This window comes from Amborella trichopoda, chromosome 4 (genome assembly GCF_054954075.1).
Source record: "Amborella trichopoda isolate Santa Cruz 75 chromosome 4, AtrichopodaSantaCruz75HAP2 v2.0, whole genome shotgun sequence".
NCBI lineage: Eukaryota > Viridiplantae > Streptophyta > Magnoliopsida > Amborellales > Amborellaceae > Amborella > Amborella trichopoda.
This window is the reverse complement of record NC_142339.1, coordinates 32,789,499-32,817,240: the sequence shown is the minus strand read 5'-3', so window position 1 is coordinate 32,817,240 and position 27,742 is coordinate 32,789,499. Positions and strand designations below refer to the sequence as shown.

At 33.9% G+C, this 27,742-nt stretch overlaps 1 protein-coding gene and 1 long non-coding RNA gene across 6 annotated transcripts; one reads left to right on the top strand and one right to left on the bottom strand.

Moving 5' to 3' along the window:
- Window positions 1–6,377: 6,377 nt before the first annotated feature.
- On the top strand, window positions 6,378–11,239 carry LOC105420403 (protein FAR1-RELATED SEQUENCE 5-like). 5 transcript variants are annotated; one of them, XR_016053509.1, is made up of 3 exons: window positions 6,378–6,791; window positions 6,916–7,114; window positions 10,982–11,239. XR_016053509.1 is itself a non-coding variant. In XM_020665337.2 (2 exons), the coding sequence occupies exon 2, from the start codon at window positions 9,082–9,084 to the stop codon at window positions 10,072–10,074; it is 993 nt and encodes a 330-aa protein (XP_020520996.1). In that variant the 5' UTR covers window positions 6,378–6,791; window positions 6,916–9,081; the 3' UTR covers window positions 10,075–11,239. The 5 variants fall into 5 exon arrangements, 2 of the variants coding, with proteins under 2 accessions (XP_020520996.1, XP_020520997.1); XR_002280408.2 differs by having other exon boundaries at window positions 6,916–10,400; XR_016053508.1 differs by having other exon boundaries at window positions 6,413–6,791; window positions 6,940–7,114.
- A 480-nt stretch (window positions 11,240–11,719) lies between these two features.
- On the bottom strand, window positions 11,720–13,972 carry LOC148782410 (uncharacterized). The gene is made up of 2 exons (XR_016053510.1): window positions 13,424–13,972; window positions 11,720–12,307 (listed from the first exon to the last, which is right to left on the bottom strand). It is a non-coding gene; the product is annotated as an uncharacterized LOC148782410 (long non-coding RNA).
- Between the last annotated feature and the right edge of the window lie 13,770 nt (window positions 13,973–27,742).

The window sequence follows — 27,742 nt, the reverse complement described above, 5'->3', positions numbered from 1 at the left end:
GCTCATTAATGCATGTTCTGTACGATCTGTCAGAATTTGGTGCCATTGGCAATGGCCTCAGCGCAGCGTTTTAAAAAACGCCGAGTCGAACCGGACTCGCCCAGTTCGACTCGGAAATAGTGAAAAAGGAACCGGATCGCCCGAAAATCGGAAATCGTCCGGTTCTAGAGAGAACCGGACGATTCTGTACAGTGAATCGCCGATTCACTGTACCGAATCGGCGAGTCCGAACAGTGAATCGGCGATTCCGTACGGAATTTTTTTTTTTTTTTTTTTTTTTTTTTTTTTTTTTTTTTTTTTTTTTTGGTAATCCATGATAGATTTTTTTTGTAATCCATGATCGAATTTTTTGGTTTTTTGTAACCCATAATAGAATTTTTTGTAATCCATGATCGAAATGTTTGTTTTCTTTTCTTGTAATCCATGATCGATTTTTTTGTTTTTTTTTTTTTTTTTGTAACCCATGATAGAATTTTTTGTAATCCATGATCGAATGTTTTGTAATATATGATCGAAATGTTTGTTTTTTTTTTGTAATCCATGATTGAAATGTTTGTTTGTTTTTTTTTAATCCATGATTGAATTTTTTGTTTTTTGCTTTTTTTGTAACCCATGATAGAGTTTTTTGTAATCCATGATTGAATTTTTTGTAATCCATGATCGAACTATTTTTTTCTTTTTTTGTAATCCACGATTGAATTTTTTGTTTTTTTTGTTTGTTTTTTTTTGTAATCCATGATCGAATTTTATGTAATCCATGATTGAATTTTTTGAAAATTTGTGATTTTTTTTGTTTAATCCATGATCGAATTTTTTTTTGTAATCCATGATAGAATTTTTTGAAAATTTGTGATTTTTTTTTTAATCCATGATAGATTTTTTTGAAAATTTGTTTTTTTTTTTTTTTAATCCATATTATTCAAAGAGAAAACGAGAGAGATGATGATTCTGAGGCCACCCTATCCCAGCCATATTATTCACATATCGAGTCCCAACAGCAACAGTGTAGGGATGAGCACGAAATACTGTAAATTAAATGCTGAATGGCGGTTCATGCAAGGAAAGAACATATCAATATTCGCATATTCATTCAAAAACATGAAAATTCTTAATGGAGTACCCTCATTTTTTATTGAATTCCTAAAAACCAATATTTATAATGAATTTTAATAATTTTTTCGGATTTTTTTGAAGCTATATTCTGACCGATTCACCCGATTCCGATCCGGATCGCCGATTCGCCGATCCGGATCGCCGATTCTCCGATCCGGATCGGTTTTTGAAAAGCCCGATCCGGGTCACCGATCCGGTTTTTAAACCATTGCCTCAGCGGCATTCCGAATGCCTTCAAATACTGTTCAGGACATGTGTCACGTTATGGTGACTCTGATTTGGTTCAGATGGACCAATCACAGCTTGAAGTTATTCTGACTAGTGTCGACAGCATTTGGACTGTTGTCAGATACCAGCTATCCCGCCGTTATGGTTGTACCTTCATCTAATGTTCAACCAATGAGAGTTTGACGACCTCGCTCCATAGTGACTTCTGACATGTCAGTACGAGCCTTCCATGTCGGTGGGTACAGAGTGACATGTCAATCCGTCACTTCAGCCACATCGGCTAGGCTGTATCCCACCTGGTGAAGGTCTCGAGACCTGACACTAGTGGAAATGGCGCTAGCGGCATTGGCACTGCAATCAGGCTTCTTGATGACGTTGCAACGCGAAAAGGAAGGCCTAGGGCTTGGGGCCATTTGGACTGGCATTGGCCCATTAGGAATGGCGCCAGGCATTTGGTCTCTCGGGTCGCCCATGCTGTGACTAATTTGCCTTAGTACCTCGCCGTTAGAATTTTGGTAAGGCTTTGATGCCTGTTGAGGTAACATCAAAGCCTTTCCTTATGAATGCTTCCTGGTCTATCTCACCTTGTTTCTCTTCTTGATGCCTTTGGTCCCACTGGAGCAATAAGAGTTCATTGGAGGCTAGGTTTACAGAGAAGGGGTTCTGGTGGGGTGAATGGTTTAAAATATTCGGGTGATCTGCCTGGGACATTTCAACCTATCCATGACCTTTCCAGTCAAGATCGATGTGTCTACACTTTTGTTTTGAGGTTCAGAGGGGTATAAATAGGCAGAGCAGACTCATCATAGTTCCTAAGTCAGTTTTGTGTTAAAATTCATACCATCAAAATTGTGGTGACATTCGGAAAGGTGTTGAAGGCCTTTAGACTATCGCCACTATCATTAATGAGGTATTACAAATATTAGTTACTCTTTAATGCAGTTGCTACATTCTTATCAGTATCTGGCGCTATTGGCAATGGTGCTAGCGACTTTCCAACTGCCTTTAAACCTCTGTTTGGACATGTGTCACCTTCTCCTGAGTATGATCTCTATCTGATGGACACGCCGGAGATAGTTGCAATGTCGTCAAATGTTAGCTAGCATGCCACCTTGGTTGTGCGGTCTTTTGATCATTGACCAACCGAAACTAGACAACCATAATCCATCTTGACATTTGACATGACAGCACAGTCCTGCCACGCCTGCCAGTACGACCTGACATGTCATCATGTTTATCAGTCTTGTCGATCAGATTGTTTCCCACCATTTGAGGTCTCGAGGCCTGATGACATTTAAAATGGCATTGACGACATTGGCAATGTCCCCAGATATCTTTGTGTTCTCATCGCTGACTTTGTGACTAAGGTGCCTTAGTCGCCTCTTCGGGACTTAACAGAGCTTTAGCGGCCGTTGGAGCAAGACCAGAGCCTTCCCTTTTGCAAATGTTCTAAGTTGGGTGATTCTGAGTATATATGCTTTGTGTCACCTTTCAGTGTCTTTGATCCCACCGGGGCAATATCAAGTTGGTGGATGCTAGGTTTATGTAAGGGTTCAGGTAGGTTAAACGGTTCAAAATATCAGAGTGGTCTGCTGGGGACATTTCAACCTATCCACAATTTCTCCAGTTAAGATCGAGGTGCCTATTATATAGGAAAAACCTTAAAAACGCCTATAGGTAAAATGCTACAGTGTTTCACCACTGCCACAGACTTGTTATGTTCGTAGCAGTTAATTGAAAGGACCCGCAACGAACGGCATGCCATCCATTGCGGTTCCACATGAATTTTTTACTGTCACGGACCTGCTAGGTCCGTGGCAATTGAAAAATGCACGTCACCCAATATATATATATATATATATATATATATATATACAATAGCTGGCCAGCTATAATGAATAGTAATGTAGGTGGCATGGGAGCCGTTAGATCTTCATCATGCGGTTCATAAATCGAATCATAATAGAATTTTAGACATGAGTACTAAAAAGTAGGATGCACAAATAAAAAATATAAAAAAATATTTCTCAAAATATAAAATGATCGAAATACCACTTAAAAATGATGGGGGTAGTTTAGTCATTTTAAATTATTGAAAATAATGTTTTTATATTTTTATATAGTGCGCAATAGTGTTAAGTATAAACCTCCAAAATTTAATACTAATCAAATTTATATAAAAAAAATTAAAATTAAAATAGTGATATGCATTTTAAACTGCATGATGAAGATCTAACGGCTCCCATTCTATCTATACACACTATTCATTATAGCTGGTCAGTTGTTGTAAGGCTTACCCCTATATATATATATATATATATATATATATATATATATATATATATATATATATATATATATATATATATATATATATATATATATATATCAATGGTTTAGAAAATGGATCAGTGCCCCAGATCGAGCACCACAAAAACTCGTGTATCGACGATCCAGATTGGGAAGCGACCAAATCGATCGGATTAAGTCTTAAATAAAATTCAAAGAAAATATTAAAATTCATTATAAATATTATTTTTTAAGATTCAAATAAGAAATGAGGGTACTACATTATTAACTTTCATTTTTTTCATCATATGTGAATATTGAGATGTTCTTTCCCTGTATGAACTTATGTTAACCATTAAATTTACATCACATAAAAGAAAAGTCATAGAATTATCATGGACTATAACAAATAATTGATTAAATCGATGAAAAAATGGCCATCAAAATCACGAATTAGCGAAAAACTCTAATCCGCTAAAAAAATCTCAAATTATTACAACCTAACTAACTATAATTTAAAATTATTACAACCTAACTAACTATAATAATATATACTGAAACTGAAATTGTTGGCTTACATTTTATAATTATTTTATTATACAAATAATAATAAATCCAAAATATCTTATATTATCATCTAATTTAAAATATATTATTGACAACTGTAAGAAAAAATAGTACATTACATAATTTACAACACAAATAAATTAATAGATAAACTAAAAGATTTGGATATCAATGTGGAAATTAGTAGAATGCGTACCAATTTTTGAAATAGCACTTTAATTTTTCAAAAATATAATTTTTTAAGTTTCTAGAATAAATTTAGTGGAAGAGATTGTTGGTAGAGAGAAAAGGATTTCAAATGGCCTCATTGGATGATCGTGATGTCATGTGCGTGATCCATGTCATTATTTTAACTTGTCGACCCTAGCGAGTCACAGCCTTTAAAGGCGGTCCATGATGTCATCAGGGCGATCCTTCTAATTTACTGTGTAGAATCCGGCGGGCAGTCCACGATCCTTCTGATTTACTGTGTAGAATCCGGGCGATCCTTCCGATTTACTGTGTAGAATCCGGAGGGTGGTCCATGATGTCTAATTTACTGGGTAGAATCCAGCAGGCGGTCCATGATGTCATCAAAGCGATCCTTCCAATTTATTGTGTAGAATCCGCTCGGCAGATGGTGAACGATTCCCATGTCGACCCGGGGTCCATGATGTCATCAGGGCGATCCTTCCGATTTACTGTGTAGAATCCGTGCGGCAGATGGTGAACGATTCCCATGTCGACCCGCGGTCCATGATGTCATCAGGGCAATCCTTCTAATTTACTGTGTAAAATCTGCTCGGCAAATGGTGAACGATTCCCATGTCGACCCGGGTGATCTGATTTATTGTGTAGAATCCGACGGGCAGTCCATGATATCCGATTTACTGTGTAGAATCCGGCGGCGGGCGGTCCATGATGTCATCAAGGCGATCCTTCCGATCTACTGTGTAGAATCTGCCCTGCAGATGGTGAACGATTCTCATGTCGACCCTCTCCAAGCAGATGGTGAACGATTCCCGTATCGACCCGTGCGAATCCCCTCCCAGCAGATGGTGAACGATTCCCATATCGACCAGGGCAAATCTGCCCAGCACGATTCCCGTGTCGCCTGGGTCGACCCGTGCCCAGACGGGCGAATCTGCTTGGCACAATTCCTGTGTCGACCCGTGCCCAGCTAATGGTGAACGATTCCCGTGTCGACGTTGGGCGAGTCGCAACTGTTTAAAGGCATTACATGATGTCATCAGGGCGATCCTTCCGATTTACTGTGTAGAATTTGATGTCATCAGGGTGATCCTTCCAAATTTACTGTGTAGAATATGCTCGGCGAGCGGTCCATGATGTCATCAGGGCAATTTACTGTATAGAATCCGCTTGGCGGGCAGTCCATGATGTCATCAGAGCGATCGGATTTACTTAAAATCCACCCGACAGATGGTAAACGATTCCCGTGTCACTCGGGCGAGTCGCAACTCTTTAAGGGGCGTCCATGATGTCATCAGGGCGATCCTTCTGAGTTACTTTGTGCAATCCGCCCGGTAGATGGTGAACGATTCCCGTGTCGCCTACGAGTCGCAACTGTTTAAGGGCGGTCCATGATGTCATCAAGGTGATCCTTCCGATTTACTGTGTAGAATTCGTCCGACAGATGGTGAACGATTCCCGTGTCGACCCGGGTGAGTCACAACTTAAAATACTGATATATATATATATATATATATAGGGGTGAGCCCACTAGCTCACAGGAAAAAATGAGCTCAACGGCCTAGATTGAATCTAGGTCGATCTGACGATCACGAATGTCCGGTAGTATTTTAATTTTAATTTTTTTTCTACAAATCTAAATCACTTGAAATTTAGAATGTGTGTACATCAAAAATAGGTGAATCTTCAAAAAATATCAAAAAAATATTTTACATGAAATAAATTGACCAAAATACCTCCAAAACGTTTCGTGGGTATTTGGTCATTTTTTCATGAATTATTGTGTTTATATTTTTATTAGCTGTGGCTTGATGAGAGGATTACACGCCTAAAATTTCAAATGATTTGATTTGTACAAAAAATTAAAATTCAAACACTATCAAATATCTGTGTTCATCAAATCCGCCCAGATTTCATCCGGGATATTGGTCTTATACTATTTTATTAGCTAGTGGATTTTATATATATATCTATATGGGAAATGATGAGGTGCGCTCCATCGCATTTGCGTCCAACGGCTGAGATCTTCAGCCTCTTAATGAACAACCCAGGTTTACATGGGAAAAACCTATTTCAGTTAATGGGTCGTACACCTGCCTGCAAATTTGTCAGCTACTGTCTCCAAAATGGCAGCTACTCTCTCTCCCCCTGTCAGCTACTCCTCCCAGTTACTCTCACACTTCTCTCTCTATGCCATTTTGCTGGTCTCTCTCAACTACTCCCTCTCCGTGTTACCGTCAGCCTTCTCTCTCTACGCTCAGCCATTACCCATTTTGCTACTTTCTCTACGCTCAGCCATTACCCATTCTGCTACTCTCTTTACTCCTGTCAACGACTCACTCTCCCTGTATGGTATATACGACAGGAATGGTCAAAGACTATGGATTGCTGTGCTTCTTTTACAGGTATGTCTCTTTGAGGGGAGTATTTCTGTACAAATATTGTGCTTGAAATCAATGGTTTCTATTGATATTTCTTTAAATAGATTAGTTGGGGAAATCCCACAAAATTGTTGTGCTTCTTTTACAGAGCTCAAATCTCAGAATCTTGCAGGGATGGAGTTCAGGGAAGGATTTCTGATTTCTGAGGCCTGAAATCATTTTTGAGGTCGAGTATTGGGTCTGTTTTTCATGAATTGTTGAAGATCTTTGACATCAGTAAAACCCAGTTTCACGACCATATTTGACACAAAATCTCCATTTCTGACATTTTTTGGTAAATATGACAGGTATGGTAAACATGTCTACTTAGATCTGTATACCACAGACACAAGAATTGAATTTGCTGAAATTTAGAGATAGACAAAGAATTGAATTTGCTGAAATTCTGCCACAGACAAAAAACATGTCTACTTAGAGATAGATGTTATTGAATTTGCTGAAATTTATTAAAAAAATTGTCCACTTTCCATGTGAATAGATGTTATTGAATTTGCTAAAATTTATTTTTAAGTGATTTTATAGACAAAGAATTGAAGTATTAAATATAACAAGTTGATTGAGGATGGGAATGTTTTTTTTTAGAATGGCATGGAATGGGAACGTTAAGGATTTGAATTTGAACAGGGTCCAATATGTGAGTGGAGGCTGCAGCTTTGAGGATTTTTTGATGCAAGGGTCTCTGTTTCTTTTTATTTTACTTATTTTATTTTATTTATTTTTGTTAAGTTTAGTGGTCGGAGAGGGTTGAGGGATTGTCCCTGCAACTTGGATGTAGATAGTATCCCTTATAATTATTTATTCACCAAAAACTTATCTACTTAGATATGTATGCCATAGACACAGGCACTTCAATTGCTCATTTATTTATGAGGAGTTCTATTTATTTATGATCTTTTTGAGTACTTTTAGCATGTTACCCATTTGTACCTCTTTATATATAAGTTTTGAATGGTTACATTCTTTTAATTTACGAGCATTGTGAACTCATATTTCCTTAAATTAAATGTTGTATGCCTTATTATCCATATGCTATTGGAAGAACATTTTGATATGTCAAATGTTATATATACATGTTGATATGTTTCTTTTTATTATCTAGGGTCAGTTGAAAAACTGAGATGGACTGCACTATTTCATATGATGTGTTATCTCCCACTAACGCAAACGTAGACAACATGGGTGACACCATTGAGCCCATGGAGCAGGTTCCTTTTCATGTAACCCCTCCCATGAAATTTATAGAAATGCAAGATGGAGAACCTGACTCATCAATGAAAAGCCTAAAAATAAAAGAACCCCATGTAGGAATGAAGATTTCTTCAGAGGACGATGCATATGCCTATTATAAGGCTTATGCATTAATCAAAGGTTTTGGTATCCGTAGGGGTTCTACCCACAACAAGAAAGGTCAAAGGATTGATAGAGAAATTAATTGCTCCAGGGAAGGCTTTCGTAGAGGCAAACATCAGGTCAGTAGAAAGGTACTCCCTATATCAAGGGGTGGGTGTATGGCTAAGTTAGGCTTGAGTAGAAAAGCGGACAACGAGTGGATTGTTATTAGGTCTATTAAGGACCACAATCACGCCCTAGTCTCTCCAAGAAAAGCTTGTTTAATTCTCAGCCACCGAAAATTATCGAATGTCACAAAGTCCTTGATAAATTTAATGAGTTCGGCAATGATTAAGCCAATACATATTCATGACATATTCATAGAGCAAGCTGGAGGAATCGACAATGTCAAGGACATCGAAAATGAAATTGCTAATGCTAGAAGAAAACTAAAAGGAGAAGATAGAAATCGAATTATGCAATGGCTCTATAAAATGAATGCATCGAACCCATCTTTGTATATAGATTGAAACTAGATGAAAATGATCACATTCTCAGCATCTTATGGGTAGATGCCACATGTAAAGTTTCCTTCCAATGCTTTTCTGATGTGGTTACATTTGATACCACATACATAACAAACTCGTTTGGTATGTCCTCTGCACCCACACTTGGTGTAAATCATCATTTCAATACAACTTTCTTTGGATTTGTACTCATTCTTGATGAGAAGGTAGAATCATTTGTTTGGGTATTTGAAAATTGGTTAAAAGCAATGGGTGGACGCCAACCATGTGTTATTCTCACAGATCAAGACCATGCAATTTCAGCCACAGTGAGACAAGTTTTTTACCAGAGTAAACATCATTACTGCAAGTGGCATATACTTTAAAAAATTAAAGAAAAACTATGTCATGTCTTACGCATGTCTCGTTCTTTTTCAGATACATTCAGGAGGTGTGTAGCTAGTCCAACAGTAAAGGAATTTGAATTGGGATGGAAATATATGATTGAAGAATATGAGTTGGAAAGCAACAAATGGCTGAATAGGCTTTATACTTGTCGCATGCAATGGGTTGACGCATATTTGACTAACATATTCACCGCATGTATGACTTCTACTCAAAGAATTGAAGGGATGAACAAGCACTTGAAGATGTACTTGACATCCACAATAAGCTTACGTACAGTATTGGAAATATGTGCAAAGATGCAAGATAAGAAGGTACGAAAAGAGAAGGAAAACGACATAAAAGACATTTCAACTACTCCAATCTTAAGAACAACTTCTATCATTGAGTCTCAGGCATCCAAGATCTATACTCAAAAGATTTTGAAGATATTTGGGGAAGAGGTGGCCAATTGTATGAATTTTATAAGTGAGTTAGTTGATGACAATGGACAGGTTGCCACTTTTAAGGTGGCAGATGCGGAAAATGGATGTAGATCATGCTTGGTGGAATTCAATTCCCATGAGAAGATGGTTTCTTGCAATTGTTACTTATTCGAGAGGATGGGCCTTCTTTGTAGGCATGTGTTGAAAATTTTTATGATGAAGAATGTTTTTGAAATCCCTCCCCCATACATAATGAGACATTGGTCAAAGGACGTAAAGAAGGTGGTTTTTCTTGATGACTGTGGCAGACGACTACATGTGACATCTGAACTACCACGCTCCATTCGATATAATGATGTCCTTCAGGCTATTCGATACCTCGTTGAGCGTGCTTCAGAAAGTGCAGAAGTCTATAAATTTGTAATGTATTTAATACACCGTGATATCATAGAGATTGATGGTAAATTTGGCTGTAAGAGAGGTCCACAGGTTGACACCATGAGCCATGGCAATGATGATGCTAGTTGTAATGACACACCAAATGGAAGTTACCATTGTGAAAATGTCCTTGACCCTCCATGAGCACCGAAAAAGGGACAGCCTACAAATTCAAGAAAAAAAGCTCGATCAGGGGAATGGAAGCCAGTGAAAAATTCTAGAAAATGCACAGTTTGCTAGGCCAGTGTGCATGATAGAAGAAATTGTCCATCATTCTTCTGTAAAAAGTAGTAATCCATAACTTTTAGAACTTCCATATGATGTTATTCATTGCGAATGCATTATGAAATGCTAACAGTGCAATTTATTTTCTTCCTACAGGGTTATCTCCAAAGTCCGTCGTACGGTTGGTTCCCGTAAGAACGCGGGACATATGCAATGATGTTAAGCAACACTATGTATTATATTATGTGGGTGTTGTATTATGACTGTTTTGTGTGGTAATGAGTTGTTTATTGACTGCTGAAATTGAACTTTGACTGTTGAATGGCGTTATGACAATGAAATTTCAGCAATTTGTAAACTATTGTATTGCAAACTGATGTAGTTGGTTGTAATTGTAAATTGTGTATTTGGTTGTAATTGTAACCTACTGTATTGTTGCAAACTGTTGTAATTGGCTTTAATTGTAAACTATGTATTTGGCTGTAATCGTACTACTGTATTGTAAACCAATACGCCTATCAATTACTGCAGTTTAAAAAATGGTCAAGAATGCAAACACATGGGTTTAGTTCTACTTGTACGTTATCCCCCAAAAAAAAAAAAAAGAACAAGAAAAGGGACACATATGTAAGAGAAACATGGGTTTAATGGCATATACTTGGAAACTTTTGATCAATGTATATAGGTTGTTTTAATCTCTTCTTGTTGGTCAAAAGCACAGATGACTATCCATTTAAAATTGTAAATAGGGTGTGTTACTTTGCTAGAAGTAATCATTTTATTGGAATATGTGGAACTCAATGTTATATGCTCCTTGCTGTTGCAGGTCGAAAAGATGTGCCCTCGTTGCCATTGCAGGTCGAAAAGATACGCCACAAGATGCAACAAAGTTTTGCAGAAGATTTTATTTTATGGAAATTATTCAAGAGTCATTTTTTGTTTTTAGCTTGTGCATGTCATGTGCTAATTGTGTTGTATGGAAATGGGGACATTAAAGAGTCATTTTTTTGTAAATTACAGTGTTGAATCAAAGAGTCATTTTTTTGTAAATTACAGTGTTGAATCAAAGAGTCATTTTTTGTCATGTGGTGCAGTGCTGATTGTGTTGGAAGCACGATGTTTGAAGTGACGGTGTTTGTTATAGAGGGACTACTGTTCGCAATCCATCATTTTTGTACGAGCTGAAATTTGAGTGGGAAATTGAAAAGTGATATTGAAATTGAAAACACTACAAATGTTTGGCTCCTCACCGGTTCATTTTTTTGTAAATGTTTCTCCTCACTGATATGCACGTTTGGCATATCTATTAAGAGCTTGCAAACAGTAAATTTTTGCAGCTGTAACCTTGGACATGAATAGTATTATAACCTTTTCTTCAAAAGATTAGTGAAAAAAATTTTGAAACCATGGATATTAATAGTGTTGTAACCATGGATATTCATTTCTTTAAAGGTTTGGCTCTCCGTGGGCCGATCAGCAGTATTGTAAACTAACGAGCATCAACACATTCTTACCTCATTATTCACAGGTCTCACTTGAAAAGAAATTGACAGCTCCTCACAACTTTGACAATCAAAGGTTTATTCATCCACAATGCCAGAAAATTATAAGGGTGAAATTACTTTTAATTTCCAAAATGAATATCAACAACAATAATTGTTGTATGAGTTGTGAGACCAATTCTCTAATCATATCAAACTTTTTTAATAGAAGTAGTACAAAAATAACCGTAGTCATTACAGACAAGAAAAACATAAATTATTGCATACGCCATAAGGCATTGAATGACCATCAGTCCAGGCTTGTCCATGAGATGCACTTGTGATACTTGTGATTGATTCCTTTGTTGTACTTTATGATGTCTCAAGTTCATATTGTAGTTCATCACTTCCATATATTCATCATGTGATTGATTCCTTTGTTGTACATTATGATGTCTCAAGTTCGTATTGTAGTTCATCACTTCCATATATTCATAGCTCTATTGGAAAAAAGTACAATTTGGACACCCATAGTACAATCTTCTAGGGTTGGATAGGGAACTTGATGTACTTAAGTTACATGGTATGTCGCACCGCAGACAGTTGCGGTGTGGATATCTTCCATTGTTTGTGAAAGCTGATGACATCCTTATGGGTTCAAAGGTCTAGATCTGCATCCACATTTTATAAAAAGTAAACATAATGATATTACTTAGTTATGCCAAGATCAGACATTGAAGTGCTGGAATGTATGTGAATAAGGCATGAAAAAATAAATTTCAGCAAATTCAAGAACATCTATTCACATGGAAAATAGACATGTTTTATAAAATTATCAGCAAATTCAATAACATCTATCTCTAATCCTGAAGTGACTGTTCTGTGGCATAAGTAGACATTTTTTTGTAAATACGACAGGTATGGTCAAAGACTATGGATTGTTGTGCTTCTTTTACAGGTATGTCTCTTTTGAGGGGAGCATTCCTGTACAAATATTGAGCTTGAAATATCTGGTTTCTATTGATATTTCTTTTAATAGATTAGTTGGGGAAATCCCACAAAATTGTTGTGCTTGAGCTCAAATCTCAGAATCTTACTGGAAATGGAGTTCAGGGAAGGATTTCTGATCTCGCTGGCCTGAAATCAATTTCGAGGTCGAGTATTGGGTCTGTTTTTCAGGAATTGTTGAAGATCTTTGACATCAGTGAAACGCAGTTTCACGACCATATTTGACATATAAGCTCCATTTCTGATTTGGCTAATTTGATTTTCCTCGATACATCATCTAACCAAGTTAGTGGAGAGATTTTCACCGACTTAAAACAAAACCCACCCCCTAACACACCTCAATCTCGCTCACAGTCTTTTATTTCTACAAAAAGTCCCTCTCATGAATGAGCGCCTGTCAAACTACAAAAAGTCCCTCTCATGAATGAGCCTCGAGTCTGTCAAATATCTAAACCAACTTACAGGGGCAACTCAACAATCAAGAATATGGTCAAAGGCTTCCTACAAAAAATTGGTGTATCCAAACCACAATTTAAGAAAAAATCAGATATGACAAACAACACCACTAATATCACTCTAAAACCCTAAAAAATAAGACTTTCAATAAAAATCCAATACAGAAAAATCGTGAATAAATAACAATAAGGGACACCATCTACAACCAAGTTGCAAGGGCAGCTCAACCATCAAGAATATAGTGCAAGACTTCCTCCAAAAAATAAGAGTCAACAAAAAAAACCCAATAAAATAAAAATCAGAGGTGAAGCCATGAAACTCACATCTGTGTGGCGAGAGGCTACAGTAGTTGCTGGTGTGGAGAGAGCTGCTATGGTCTCTGAGCGTAGAGAGAGAAGTAATGGCTGAGCGTAGAGAGAAGGGTGAGGGTAACAGGGAGAGAGAGTAGTTGACAGGAGGAGAGAGTAGCAAAATGGGTAATGGCTGAGTGTTGAGAGAGAAGGGTGAGGTAACAGGGAGAGAGAGTAGTTGACGGGGGGAGAGAGACGGGTAAAATGGCGTAGAGAGAGAAGGGTGAGAGTAACAGGGAGAGAGAGTAGCGGACACGCAGAGAAAGTAGCTGCCATTTTGGAGAGAGTAGCTGACAAAGTTGCAGGCGGTTGTACGACTCATTAACTGAAATGGGTTTTTCTCATGTAAACCTGGGACGTTGATTAAGAGGCTAAAGATCTCAGCCGTTGGGCCCAAATGGATATATATGTATATCTTTAAACAAAACCTATAATACAAACTCTTTTCCTTCAAACCAAATTCTCTTCCTTCAAATCACGTACTCAATAAAACTATCCGCTACATTTTTGGGATGCCTTCCTCTTTTTTTTTATGTTTCTCTTATATAGAGGAAGGAATCAGAATTCAAAATGTTTTAAATCCGCACCGAAATGTTTTGGGCACTGACATTTTTTGAAAAAAAACAAGATTTTCTACTGTGAACCTAACACTTTTTTGAAAAAGCAAGATTCTCAACAGTAAATAGTTTTTTCGGTAGCAATAATGGGCTTATTTTTTCTAGAAATTTGTCAAGTTGTAATAATATTCTTATCTTTTGCTACTAGCTTTAGGGACACGTGTCCTGGGTGAATTGGAATCGTACCGTCTATATTAATTTTTCTTTTACTTCATGGGGGAAAAATTAATCCCTGCACAGTCATCACTATTGAGTAGACTGTAATCTTCGGTTTTTTCTTCTTCTTTTGTTGGTATGGTCTGTATATCAACATCTTCTTCTAGTGCTAAAAGCAGTTTTCTTTTAAGCTCTGCTTTTGATAATTTGGGATTCTTTTGTTGTATTATTGTGACGTAGTATGTTATATCTATGTTTGAACTTGGCAAAGAGGATGGTATTATCTTCATATAAATTTTCTCTGGATCCAGATAGTTATTTTTGTAACTGTCCCACCATTTTATTGATATTTGTCGGCGTAATTCAGGGATATAATCCCACTGATCCATATTATCTTCAAAGAGTTAATATGTCCATTTTAGTATCCAAGAGACCTCATATAAGGCCATGCAGTATAAATGATAGTCTCTTTTTAGACAATGTTTATTATAGTCAGATAATTTTCTCTGTGATATCTGCATTTTTTGGGGAAGTATCTGGTTGCATGATCCCTATAACAGGAACCAACTTTTTAACCAGTTAGAGAATTCAATGAGTTCAGTTATTTTAAACTGTGCATACCAACTATGCAAAGTTTTGGTATTTTGGTAAGCAAAGACTTCGTCCCAAGCCTTGATATATTCGAAATAATGGTAGGATCTAATTTTAAATACTCTAGTGGTGTACTATAGTCACAGATCATGTTTCCATTAGTATGGCTTCATACCATTCTCTACATTTTTCTCCCATATTGGGATGAAGGTGATTTCGTAAATATATTGATGTTATTTCGGTAGGGTATTTTCCCCTGTGATCATTCTCAACAATTATGAGTGGTATATATGTTGTTTACAGAAACAGAGTTCTATTAGCACTCGGGTTATTAATGCTTAAAGGGGAATCGTTAGGGAGATATATCAATCTCTTGAACTTGCTTTCTTATTAAATCTTTTGGAGCTGATGGTGAAGCCAGGCATTTTCCTGAGCTGAGAACTATATTTGTTGGATGTTTTTGCGGAGCTTGGCTTTTACCAGGACGGAGAACTATATCCATCGGATGATTTTGCCTTTTCTTGTCCTCCCAGTAAAAATTCTCAGGTCAAAAAGTCAGGGAGATGGTTATTTTTACCATTAATGTGTTCAATTGTAAATTCAACGATGAAAGGATACCCTGTCATCGGGCAAATATTTGTTTTGAGATGAGATTTTTTACACTGTTTTCAAGAATATATTTGGCTGCCTTACAATTAGTACGAATAAGAAAATTTTGGTTTAGTAGGTCACTCTGGAATTTAGTCACACAATGAACGATAGCCAATAATTCTTTTTTAACCGTGGAATAGCTCTATTGGGCAGGACTCCAGGTTTTTGGAAGTAAAACGCACCAGTTGTTCTTGCTTCTGAAATTTTTGTTTGAGTATGCCACCTAATTCTTGTTCTGAAGTGTTAGTTTCAACTATTTTAAACAATGTAGGATTAGATAATGCTAAGCAATACAGTTCTTTAGCTTTCAATTTTAATTTTTTGACTGCCATGGTATGCTTGTTAATCCAGTCATGAGGGTTCTTTTTTAACCTTTAAAACAAATATATTTGAACCATTCATATCAATGATGGCCCTTAGAAAATTACATTGGCAGTTATCTTCAGGAGCATTTTCAGAGTCTGAATAAGAGTCCGAGCTAGTGAAGATCAAATCCTCGTCATTAATTTCTCCAATTAATATTTCATTATCAGAGTTAGAAGATTTGTCTGAGTCATCTCTTTTTATTAATAGAATATCAAATAATTGTTTTTTGATATGTAGGTCTATTTCAAGTGCATTAATTTTCTTTTAACTCTGCATTTATTGTCGAGTTATATACCGCCATTATGGTATCAGAGTTTTACCATTATGGTATCAGACTTATATATATGTATATATTTTGTGACTAAATTTTTTACTTTCCTATATATATATATATATATATATATATATATATATATATATATATATATATATATATATAGGAAAATACTATGCAAGGCCTATAGGTGAAAATTAACAGCAATTCGCCTACCCCCTCACCGTCCAAAGTTCATCGTACGGTCACGATTGTCCGGTAGTATTTCATTTTTAATGTTTTTTTTACACATCGGAATGACCTGAAATTTGGAGGTTGTATTCATAAAAAATAAGTGAATATTTGAAAAATATGAAAAAAATATTTTACATGAAAATAATTGACCAAAATACCCTCAAAAAGTTTCAAAGGTATTTTGATCAATTATTTTTTCATGGATAATTGTTTTTATATTTTTATTAGATGCGCCTCAGTAAGATGTAGATACCCTCAAATTTCAGATCATTCTGATGTATTTTGGTTGTATTTTAGATACCCTTAGAACTTTTCGGATGTATTTTGGTCAATTGTTTTCATGTAAAATATTTTTTTTTATAATTTTCAAAAATTCCCCTATTTTTGATGAATACACCATCCAAATTTCAGGTCATTCCAATTTGTAGAAAAAAAAATGAAAAATGAAACACTACCAGGCAATCGTGACCACGCGATGAACTTTGGACGGTGATGGGGGTAGGCGAAATCATTGTTCATTTTTTTCTATAGGCTTTGCGTAGTGTTTTCCTCTATATATATATATATATATATATATATATATATATATATATATATATATATATCTATATAAAGTTTATATAAGGTTGCAACCTTAAAATGTAGAATCACATATGCACCTCAAAAATCTATGGGAAATGTTGTTTTAATTTTCAAAAACCCACTAATTGATTATATGGACATTGAGATGTATGAATGTGAAAAAAAAAAAAAATTGAATCCCAGAAATAGTGCATCTTGCAACACATTATGTAGACCGTCCATTTTCAAGATTTTCATATATTTATAGATCTACTTGATTTTAGGCATTTTTGGAATTTAATTTTTTCTAATTAGAAATGAAAATAGATTTTAAGATAATCCTAAGAATATTTATAACAAAGTTACATGTTATGGTAAATTTTGGAGGTGCACCTTAATTGGATTGTTTGTGGTTATATATATATATATATATATATATATATATATATATATATATATGGAAGATACTACAAAATGCCTATAGGCGAAAATAAACAGTGATTTCGCCTACCCTCATCACCATCCAAAGTTCATCGCACGTCACGATTGTCGAGTAGTGTTTTATTTTTAATTGTTTTTTTACAAATCGGAATGACCTGAACTTTGGAGCCTGTATTCATCAAAAAACTTCGAATCTATAAAAAATATCAAAAAAAAAATTTACATGAAAGAAATTTACCAAAATATCTCCAAAATATTTCGGGGTATTTTGGTCAATAAGTTTTTGTGAATTATTTTTTTTATATTTTTATTAGGTGCGCCTCACTAAGATGTACATACATTCCAAATTTCAAGTGATTCCTATTTGTAGAAACAAAATGAAAAATAAAACACTATCGGATTATCGTGACTTTACGGTGAGTTGGAAATAATTTTCTTATATATATATATATATATATATATAAGTAAAATTTCAAGTGGGGTGAATGGTTGAAAATATCCAGGTGGTCAGCCACGGACATTTCAACCGACTAACCTAGCCACAGACATTTCAAACGACTAAAGAAATTATGGATAGGTTATTCGATTGAAATGTCCGTGGCTGACCACCTGGATATTTTGAACCATTCACCCCACTTGAACTTTTACTTATATATATATATATATATAGAGGAAAACACTGCACAACGCCTATAGGAGAAAATGAACAATGATTTCGCCTACCCCCATCACCGTCCAAAGTTCATCGCGCGGTCACGATTGCCCAGTAGTGTTTCATTTTCATTTTTTTTCTACAAATTGGAATGACCTGAAATTTGGATGGTGTATTCATCAAAAATATGGGAATCTTCGAAAATTATAAAAAAAAATATTTTACATGAAAACAATTGACCAAAATACATCTGAAAAGTTTTAAGGGTATTTTGATAAATTTAATTTTTGTGGATAATTGGTTTTATATTTTTATTAGATGCGCCTCAGTAAGATGTACGTATCTTCCAAATTTTAAGTCATTCTGATTTGTAGAAAAAAAATATAAAAATAAAACACTACCAGACAATTGTGACCGTGCCATGAAATTTGAACGGTGATGAAGGTAGGTAAAATCACTATTCATTTTCACCTATAGGCATTGGAAAGACTTTTCCATATATATATACATAAGTCTTAAAAACACCTATAGGTGCTACAGTGTTTGCCCTCCATCACAAACAAGATATGTCCGTGATAGTTTTACCTAAAAACCGCGATGGACATACAGGAGCTGTGGGGGGGCCCATATTTCTTACATCAAATATGCGTGAAAAAAATCTCGGCACATTCTTGCTATATCTGTGACTGTCTTTAATCCACACCATCTGAAAAAATCGGATGGTGTTGAGCCTAAGGGCGAACATATTATTCATTTTCTCCATAGGCATTTTGTAATCTTTTCACATATATATATATATATATATATATATATATATATATATATATATATATATATATATATATATATATATAAGTCTTCCCAACGCCTGTAGGTGAAAATGAACAGTGATTTCATCTATGCTCATCGCTTTCCAAAGTTCATCGTACAGTCACAATTGTCCGATAGTCTTTTAATTTTTATTTTTTTTCTATAAATTAGATTGATCCGAAATTTAGAGAGTACGTACATCTTAGTGGGACGCACCTAATAAAAATATAAAAACAATATTTTACAAAATATAAATTGATCAAAATACCCATATAATTTTCAAGCGTATTTTGGTTAATTTATATTTTACGAATTATTTTTTTTATATTTTTAGTTGATTCTTCTGTTTTTTATGAATAGACACTCCAAATTTCAGATCATTCCAATTTTAAAAAATAAAAATACAAATAAAAATTGAAACACTACCGAATAACCGTGACCGTGCGATGATGTTCGGATGGTGATGAGGGTAGGGCAAAATCACTATTCATTTTCACCTATAGGCGTTTTGTAGTATCTTTATATATATATATATATATATATTAGAAAATGCTGAGATTAGCCCACTAGCTCATATGAACATATGAGTTCATATGAGCCCAATAGCCCAGATTGAATCTGGGCCGATTTGACCGTCACGTCCTCATTTCGTATTTTAATTTTAATTTTTTTCTACAAATTAAAATAACTTGAAATTTTAGGTGTGTATTCTTCAAAAATATAATAATATAATAAGAACATAATCCTAAGAACATTTTACATCAAAATTATATACCATTGTAAAATTTGAAGGTGCACCTTACCTCTACATCTATGGATGCATTCGTATGCCAACTGCGCCCATATATATACTACAAAATGCCTATAGGTGAAAATGAACAGTGATTTCGCCTACCCTCATCACCGTCTAAAGTTTATCGCACGGTCACAATTGTCTTGTAGTATTTTATGTATCATTTTTTTTTTACACATCAGAATGACCTAAAATTTGGAATGTGTGTTCATAAAAAATAGACGAATCTACAAAAAATATCAAAAAAATATTTTCCATGAAAAACAATTGATCAAAATACCCTCAAAAGGTTTTGGGGGTATTTTGTTCAATATTTGTGCCACGAATTATGCTTTTTATATTTTTATTAGGTGCGCTTCACTAAGATGTATATATGTTCCAAATTTCAGGTATTCCAATTTGTAGAAAAAAAATGAAAAATAAAACACTACCAAAGCATCGTGACCGTGCGATAAACTTTGGACGGTGATCAGCGTAGGCAAAATCACTGTTCATTTTCGCCAACAGTCGTTGGGAAGACTTTTTTCATATATATATATATATATATATATATATATATATATATATATATATATATATATATATATGAAATGATGGTGTATGTCCACTGTCATATAGACATATGAGCCCAACAGCCCAGATTCAATCTGGGCCGATCTGACGGTCACAATCTTATTTTATATCTTAATTTTAATTTATTTTTTCTACCAATCCAAATCACATGAAATTTTAGACGTATATTATTCTTATCAAAGCACACCTAATAATAATATTAAAAAATAATTCATAAAATATAAATTTATCAAAATACACTTGAAAGGTTTTTGGGTTATTTTGGTCAATTTATTTTATACAAAATATTTTTTTGATATTTTTATTGGATTATTCTATTTTAAGAGACTATGCATCAAAAATTTCAAGTGATTTGGATTTTTAACTAAAAACTAAAATTCAAATACGAAATGCAATCGTGATCATTGGATCGGCCCATATTTAATTTAGGCCTTTGGCCGCTTATGTAGTTATAGGTTAGTGGGCCTACGTCATCATTTTCATATATATATATATATATATATATATATATATATATATATATATATATATATATATATATATATTACGCCTATAGGGAAAAAGGAATAGTGATTTCGCCTACCCTCATCACCGTCCACAGTTCATCATACAGTCACGAATATCCAGTAATGTTTCATTTTTAATTTTTTTTAGAAATCGGAATGACCTGATATGTGTTCATATATCAAAAAAAATATTTTACATGAAAAAAATTGACCAAAATACTCCCAAAATATTTTGCGGTATTTTGATCAATTTTGTTTTCACGAATTATTATTTTTATATTTTTATTAGGTGCACCTCACTAAGATGCACAGACGCTCCAAATTTCAAATTATTCCGATTTGTAGAAAACAAATTAAAAATAAAACACTACAAAATAATCGTGATTGTGCGATGAACTTTGGACGGTAATGACGATAGGCAAAATCACTATATATATGAGAATGATTTCATGCAACGGTTGTATAATAGTGTAATGAAACTATCTTCAAAAACCAGGTTAAAGACATTTGTTTGACACAAATTTTTAAATGCACATTATTTTAACTCTAAAGAACAATCACAAAAAGGAAAATTTTGAAAAAATGTCGTAGAAAGTGGTTTTCTAGCCGAAGTAATATAAGCCGTCTATTTTAGTGACATGGTTAGATATAATCCTTATAAGTATTTTTTTATCCCCAAAATTTTTACAGAGTGTTATCATCATTAGATTAACAATACTAAAAAAGAAAAAAATGATTTTGAATTTGGCAAGACCTAGATCTTGAAATTCACCAAATAGGCGGTCGATATTCATTGTTGGAGGGTACTAATTTTGACCATATCTAGGGTGCAAATTGAATTTTTTTTTCTTCGTAAGATTGATTATGAGGATGAAAAGAATGTGTGAACAAAATTTGGGGTCATAAAATGCCAAAAATATGGTTTTTCTAGAGGTGTGGTTGAATTATATTATTATACAATCGTTGCCATATATATACAAGCAATGATTTCATGCAACGGTTGTATAATAGTATAATGCAACTACACTTCTAGAAAACCACGTTTTTGGCATTTATGTGACTCCAAATTTTGCACACTCATTCTTTTCATCCTCATAATCAATCTTATGGGAAAAAAAATTCAATTTGCACCCTAGATGTGGTCAAAATTAATACCCTCCAACAATGAATCTCGACCGTCCATTTGGTGAATTTCAAGATCTAGGCCTCAACAAATTCAAAATCATTTTTTTCTACTTTAGCATTGTAAATCTAATTATGATAACACTATATAAAAATTTTAGGAACAAAAAAATCCTTTTGAGACCTATTTCTAACCTTCTCACTAAAATCAGCGGCTAATATTAATTGGGAAAGAAAAACACTTTTTAGGGTGTTTTTTTCAAAATTTTCTTTTATGTGATTATTCTTTAGAATGAAAAGAGTATACATCTAAAAAATTGTATCAAACAAATATCTTTAACATGGTTTTTTAATGTGATTGCATTATATTATGATACAACCGTTGCATAGAATTATTGCTATCTATATATGTGTATGTGTGTGTGTGTGTAGAAAATGCTGAAATTATCCTACTAGCATATGTGAACATATTAGCCCAATGGCCCAGGTTGAATCTAGGCCGATTTGACGATTTCGACCTCATTTTGTATTTGAGTTTTAAGTTTTTTTTGTACAAATCCAAGCGTCCATTCTTCTCATCAATACGCACCTAATAAAAAAATTTTAAAAATAATTCGTAAAAATTAAATTGATCAAAACACCCCTGAAACTTTTCATGGGTATTTTGATCCATTTATTTTTTACAAATTATTAATTTTTTATTTATATTAGATTCTCCTATTTTTTAATAATACAATCTGAAATTTCGAATTATTTGGATTCATAAAACAAATTAAAATTAAAATACGAAATGAGGACGTGACTATCAGATCGGCCCAGGTTCAAGCTAGGCCGTTGGGCTCATATGTTCATATGAGCTAGTGGGCTAATCTCAGCATTTTCCATACCGCTAGCTCATATGAACATATAAGATCTGATAATCACGACCTCATTTTATGTTTTAATTTTCTGCCTTTGATTTTACAATTGAACACCTTCACGGTTCTACCAATTCCCTACCTGATTTTTTGACCCGTGAATTTTTGCAGGGGGGGCCACACTGACGCCAACGACGAAGAAACACCTCTTTCACTTGCACTACAGCTCTTTGCAGCCAATAATAATAATACTCTGTCTGATCTACCTACTATCATGGGCACTCGTAGCAATTCTTCTCGCAATGAGAAACGCCCTATTGAAATAATACCCGCTTTAAGTGAGAATCCACCTTTGGCCACTCTCTCACCCTCTATTCAACCCATTCACCAAATAACCTACCCAGAGGCTAATACATCCACTCTGGCTTTTACTCCTGCTCAATCAAGGCCATCTCAAAGGCCTAATATTCCTCGCTCTTCATTCATAGAAAGAGCTTTTCTCATGGATATCACAATTGAAGATCACCATACCTATATAGACCCAACCAAACTTGCTCCTCTATACCTCATAAACCATCTCAATCCCACAAATGGAGTCAAAACCCGTGAATATTATGAGGCTATACTAATGGAAACATGATCCATTTCTGTAGTCCATTATTATCAGCAGAATACAAGAGTAATTGCATAATAAAAAATGCAAAACAAAAAATTGTTATCTTACGAAGAGTGGGGTTGCAATCCCACTCAAGGAAAAAAACTAAACAATCCCGATTTTTCTTATAAGTACTATAAATATGTTGAATACATGGAAGCATGGCACAAAGTATTTTCATACCAAAACCCCAATAATTCTCATAGTTGGTTCATCCAATTCAAGATGCCTATTTTTGAAGATTCCTTAGCTGGTTTAAAAATTGGTTTTTAATATGGGGTTCTACTACTGATATTTTACCACCTCCTTTTCAAAAAGCCCAAGAGCAGTTTGCTATATTTAATAAGATTGATATTAATACAGATCCACACTTATACTTTGTCACCTTATACCAACTCCCATGGATAATGAAATGGGAATACTCTATCTCTGCAAATAATACAGCCGACCATACTTATATTCCCCGTCTAGGCAAAACCATCTCTGTTAAATGGTGGGACATTTTCAATATGGACCCCACGACAACAGTACTCAAAAGAATACCTCCAGAAAAACCCATATATAATCCAAATCCAACCGGATATAATCCTGCCAACACCTCATTTGATTTTTCGACCTATCTTCGAAACATGCTCCAAAGCAATCCTAATGCTACCAAAGAAACTCTCGAACAACAAATGAAAGAAATATTTGCTGAAGCTAGACGTAAACCAGTATCATCAGAAGAAACAGTGCAATCATCTCCAATGCGTGCAAATAAATATTTCCCCCTAGAAGAAACAGATCCAGAGGAAGAAGAAGAGGAAGATCCTGATGAATGCAGTCAAAGACCCTGAACCGATACCAAGATAATGTCAGATCAAGATATTGTGACCATTGCAGCATACGACAAAAAAGTTATTGTAGCCACTCACATAAACCGACAAGAAGACACTGTAGCCACCAACAATCTACTGTAGCCACCGACATATGAAGACAAAAAGTGACTGTTCCAATATGTTGTTTTGTCCTTTTCTCCCGACATCGATGGAAGAATCTTTTCTTTTTCTCTTTTGATTTTTGTCTTTTCACTTTACGTCTCTTATGTCTCTCCTTTATGTCCAATCAAGGTCATTCCTTTCCTTTGCCTTCGTAGCTAAGGTTCCTCCCTTTGGCTTTATAAGGCAGCCCCCTGCCTTCAAAACCTCAAGTCGCATGGAGCTTTCTACCTCCCTTCGCTCTCTCATGCCATGATCATCTCCTACTCTGCTCATTCTCTGACTCCGCTCATCTCTCTCTCTGAGAATCTCTCTCTGAATCACTACTGCTCCATTGCTTTACTGCCGTTGTCTTCACCTCACAGTTTGAAACCCTCTCATGCTTTCCAGGTTTTTCTATTTTCTCACTACATCAAGATCAGGTTTTATCTTCTCTTTTTCTCTTATAATACTATTTACTGTAGTTATGTGCGACTGCAATTTTCATTCACTCCTTTCATACTGTCCTCAGCATTGGAAACTCTTTTCCAGTTACTGTATTTGTAAATTGTAAGTGTGTATTTGAAGTTTCTTTTGTCTGTAACATACAATGCTATGTTTTGTATAATGTTGTGTATAATGTTATGATGGTTTGCTAAAATAATATGCAGTTCAAATTTGTTTTTAGTATTAAAATCGGCAATCACACTCACACACAGTGGTTTGTTATTGATATATCTGTTATTCTGTTTATCTGCATATTCTTCTTTTGTTTAAATTACTATCGTATTTTACAAGAAATAGTAAAATATAATAGCTTAATATTCACATACCTTCTATAGGAATTTCACTGTATATCCTGACCCCATTTGGTGTGTGTATATATATATATATATATATATATATATATATATATATATATATATATATATATATATATATATATATATATATATAAGAAGATACTACAAAATGCATATAGGCGAAAATGAACAATGATTTTGCTTACCCTCATTACCATCCAAACTTCATCGTACAGTCACAGTTGTTCGGTGGTATTTCAATTTTTATTTTATTTTACTAATCAGAATAATCATAAATTTTGAGTTTGTGTACATCTTAGTGAGGCGCACCTAATAAAAATATAAAAAAAATAATACATAAAATATAAATAAATCAAAGTACCCCTATAAATTTTTGGGGGTATTTTGTTTAATTTATATTTTACGAATTATTATTTTTTCATATTTTTATTAGGTGTGTCTCATTAATATGTATACATGCTCCAAATTTCAGATCATTATGATGTGTAAAAAAAAACATGAAAAATGAAACACTACCAGACAAATGTGACCATATATATATAGAAAAGATGGAATTAACCCACTAGCTCATATAAACATATGAGCCCAGCGGCCCTGATTGAATCTAAGCCAATCTGACGATCACAAATGTCTGGTAGTGCTTAATTTTTTTTTTTTTCTACAAATCCAAATCACTTGAAATTTTAGCTATGTATTTTTCTGATCAAGGCGCACTTTATAAAAAAAAAATATATATATATATATATATATATATATATATATATATATATATATATATATATATATATATATATATATATATATATATATATATATATATAAATTATTCGAGAAAAATAAAATGATTAAAATACCCCTCAAAACATTTTGGGGGTATTTTGGTCAATTTATTTCATATAAAATATTTTCTTAATCTTTTTTGAAGATTCACCTATTTTTTATGAATACACATTTAAAATTTCAAATGATATAGATGTGTAGAAAAAAACCTGAAATTCAAATACTACCAGACATCCGTGATCGTCAGATCAGCACATATTCAATCTGAGACATTGTGCTCATATGTTCATATGGGCTAATCCCATCTTTTCCTATATATATATATATATATATATATATATATATATAAGAAAAAGTTTATATAAGGTTCCAATCTTAAAATGTAAAACTATAGATGCACCTCAAAAATCCATCGGAGAAAGTTGTTTTAATGTTGAAAAACCTTGCAATTGATCATCCCGACTTCGAGATGTATAAATATAAAAGAAAGAAAGATTTTGAATATTAGAAATAGTGCATCTTGCAACACATTATCTAGACCGTCCATTTTCAAGATTTTCATATATTTATATATCTACTTGATTTTAACCATTGTTAGAGTTTAAAATTATATAATTAACGATGAAAATAGATTTTAACACAATCCTAAGAATTTTTTACCCAAAAATTATATGTTATGTTAAAATTTAGAAGTGCGCCTTAATTGGATTGTTTAAGGTTGCAACCTTATAGAATCCACGTCTATATATATATATATATATATATATTTAGGAAGATACTACAAAACGCCTATAGGCGAAAATGAACAGTGATTTTACCCACCCTCATCTCCGTTCAAAGTTCATCACATGGTCACGATTGTCCGGTAGTGTTTCATTTTTCATATTTTATCTACAAATCCGAATGAATTGAAATTTGGAGGGTGTGTACATATTAGTGAGGCACACCTAATAAAAATATTAAAAAATAATAATTTGCTAAAACAAATTGACCAAAAATACCCCAAAATATTTCGGGAGTATTTTGGCCAATGTTTTCATGTAAAATATCTTTTTCATATTTTTTCGCATATTCGCCTGTTTTTTATGAACACACGCACCAAATTTCAATTTATTTCAATTTGTAAAAATAAAATAAAAATGAAACACTACCAAACAATTGTGACTATGCGATGAACTTTAGACGATGATGAGGGTAGGCAAAATCACTGTTCATTTTCGCTTATAGGCATTTTGTAGTATCTTCCTATATATATATATATATATATATATATATATATATATATATATATATATATATATAGATATAGGAAAAAGCTGGGATTAGCCCACTAGCTCATATGAACATATGAGCCCAACAGCCTAGATTGAATTTGGGTCGATCTGATGATTACGGATGTCTGATAGTATTTGAATTTTAATATTTTTCTACAAATCCAAATTACTTGAAATTTTAGTAGTATGTTCATAAAAATAGCTATATATTTTAAAAATATGAAAAAAATATTTTACTTAAAAGAAATTGATCAAAATACCCTTGAAATGTTTTGAGGGTATTTTGGTCATTTTATTTTATGAATAATTTTTTTTATATATTTTTATTAGGTGCGCCTTGATGATAATAACACACACCTAAAATTTTAAGTAATTTAGATTTATAGAAAAAAAATTAAAATTCAAACACGAAATGAGGTCGTGACCGTCAAATCGGCCCATATTCAATCTGGGTTGTTGGGATCATATGTTCATATGAGTTAGTGAGCTAATCCCAGCTTTTTCCATATATATATATATATATATATATATATATATATATATATATATATATATATATATATATATATATATATATATATATATATATATATATATAT

Coding starts and splice junctions, on each gene's coding strand:
- LOC105420403 (XM_020665337.2), top strand. CDS start 9,082: ATGTCTCGTTCTTTTTCAGATACATTCAGGAGGTGTGTAGCTAGTCCA.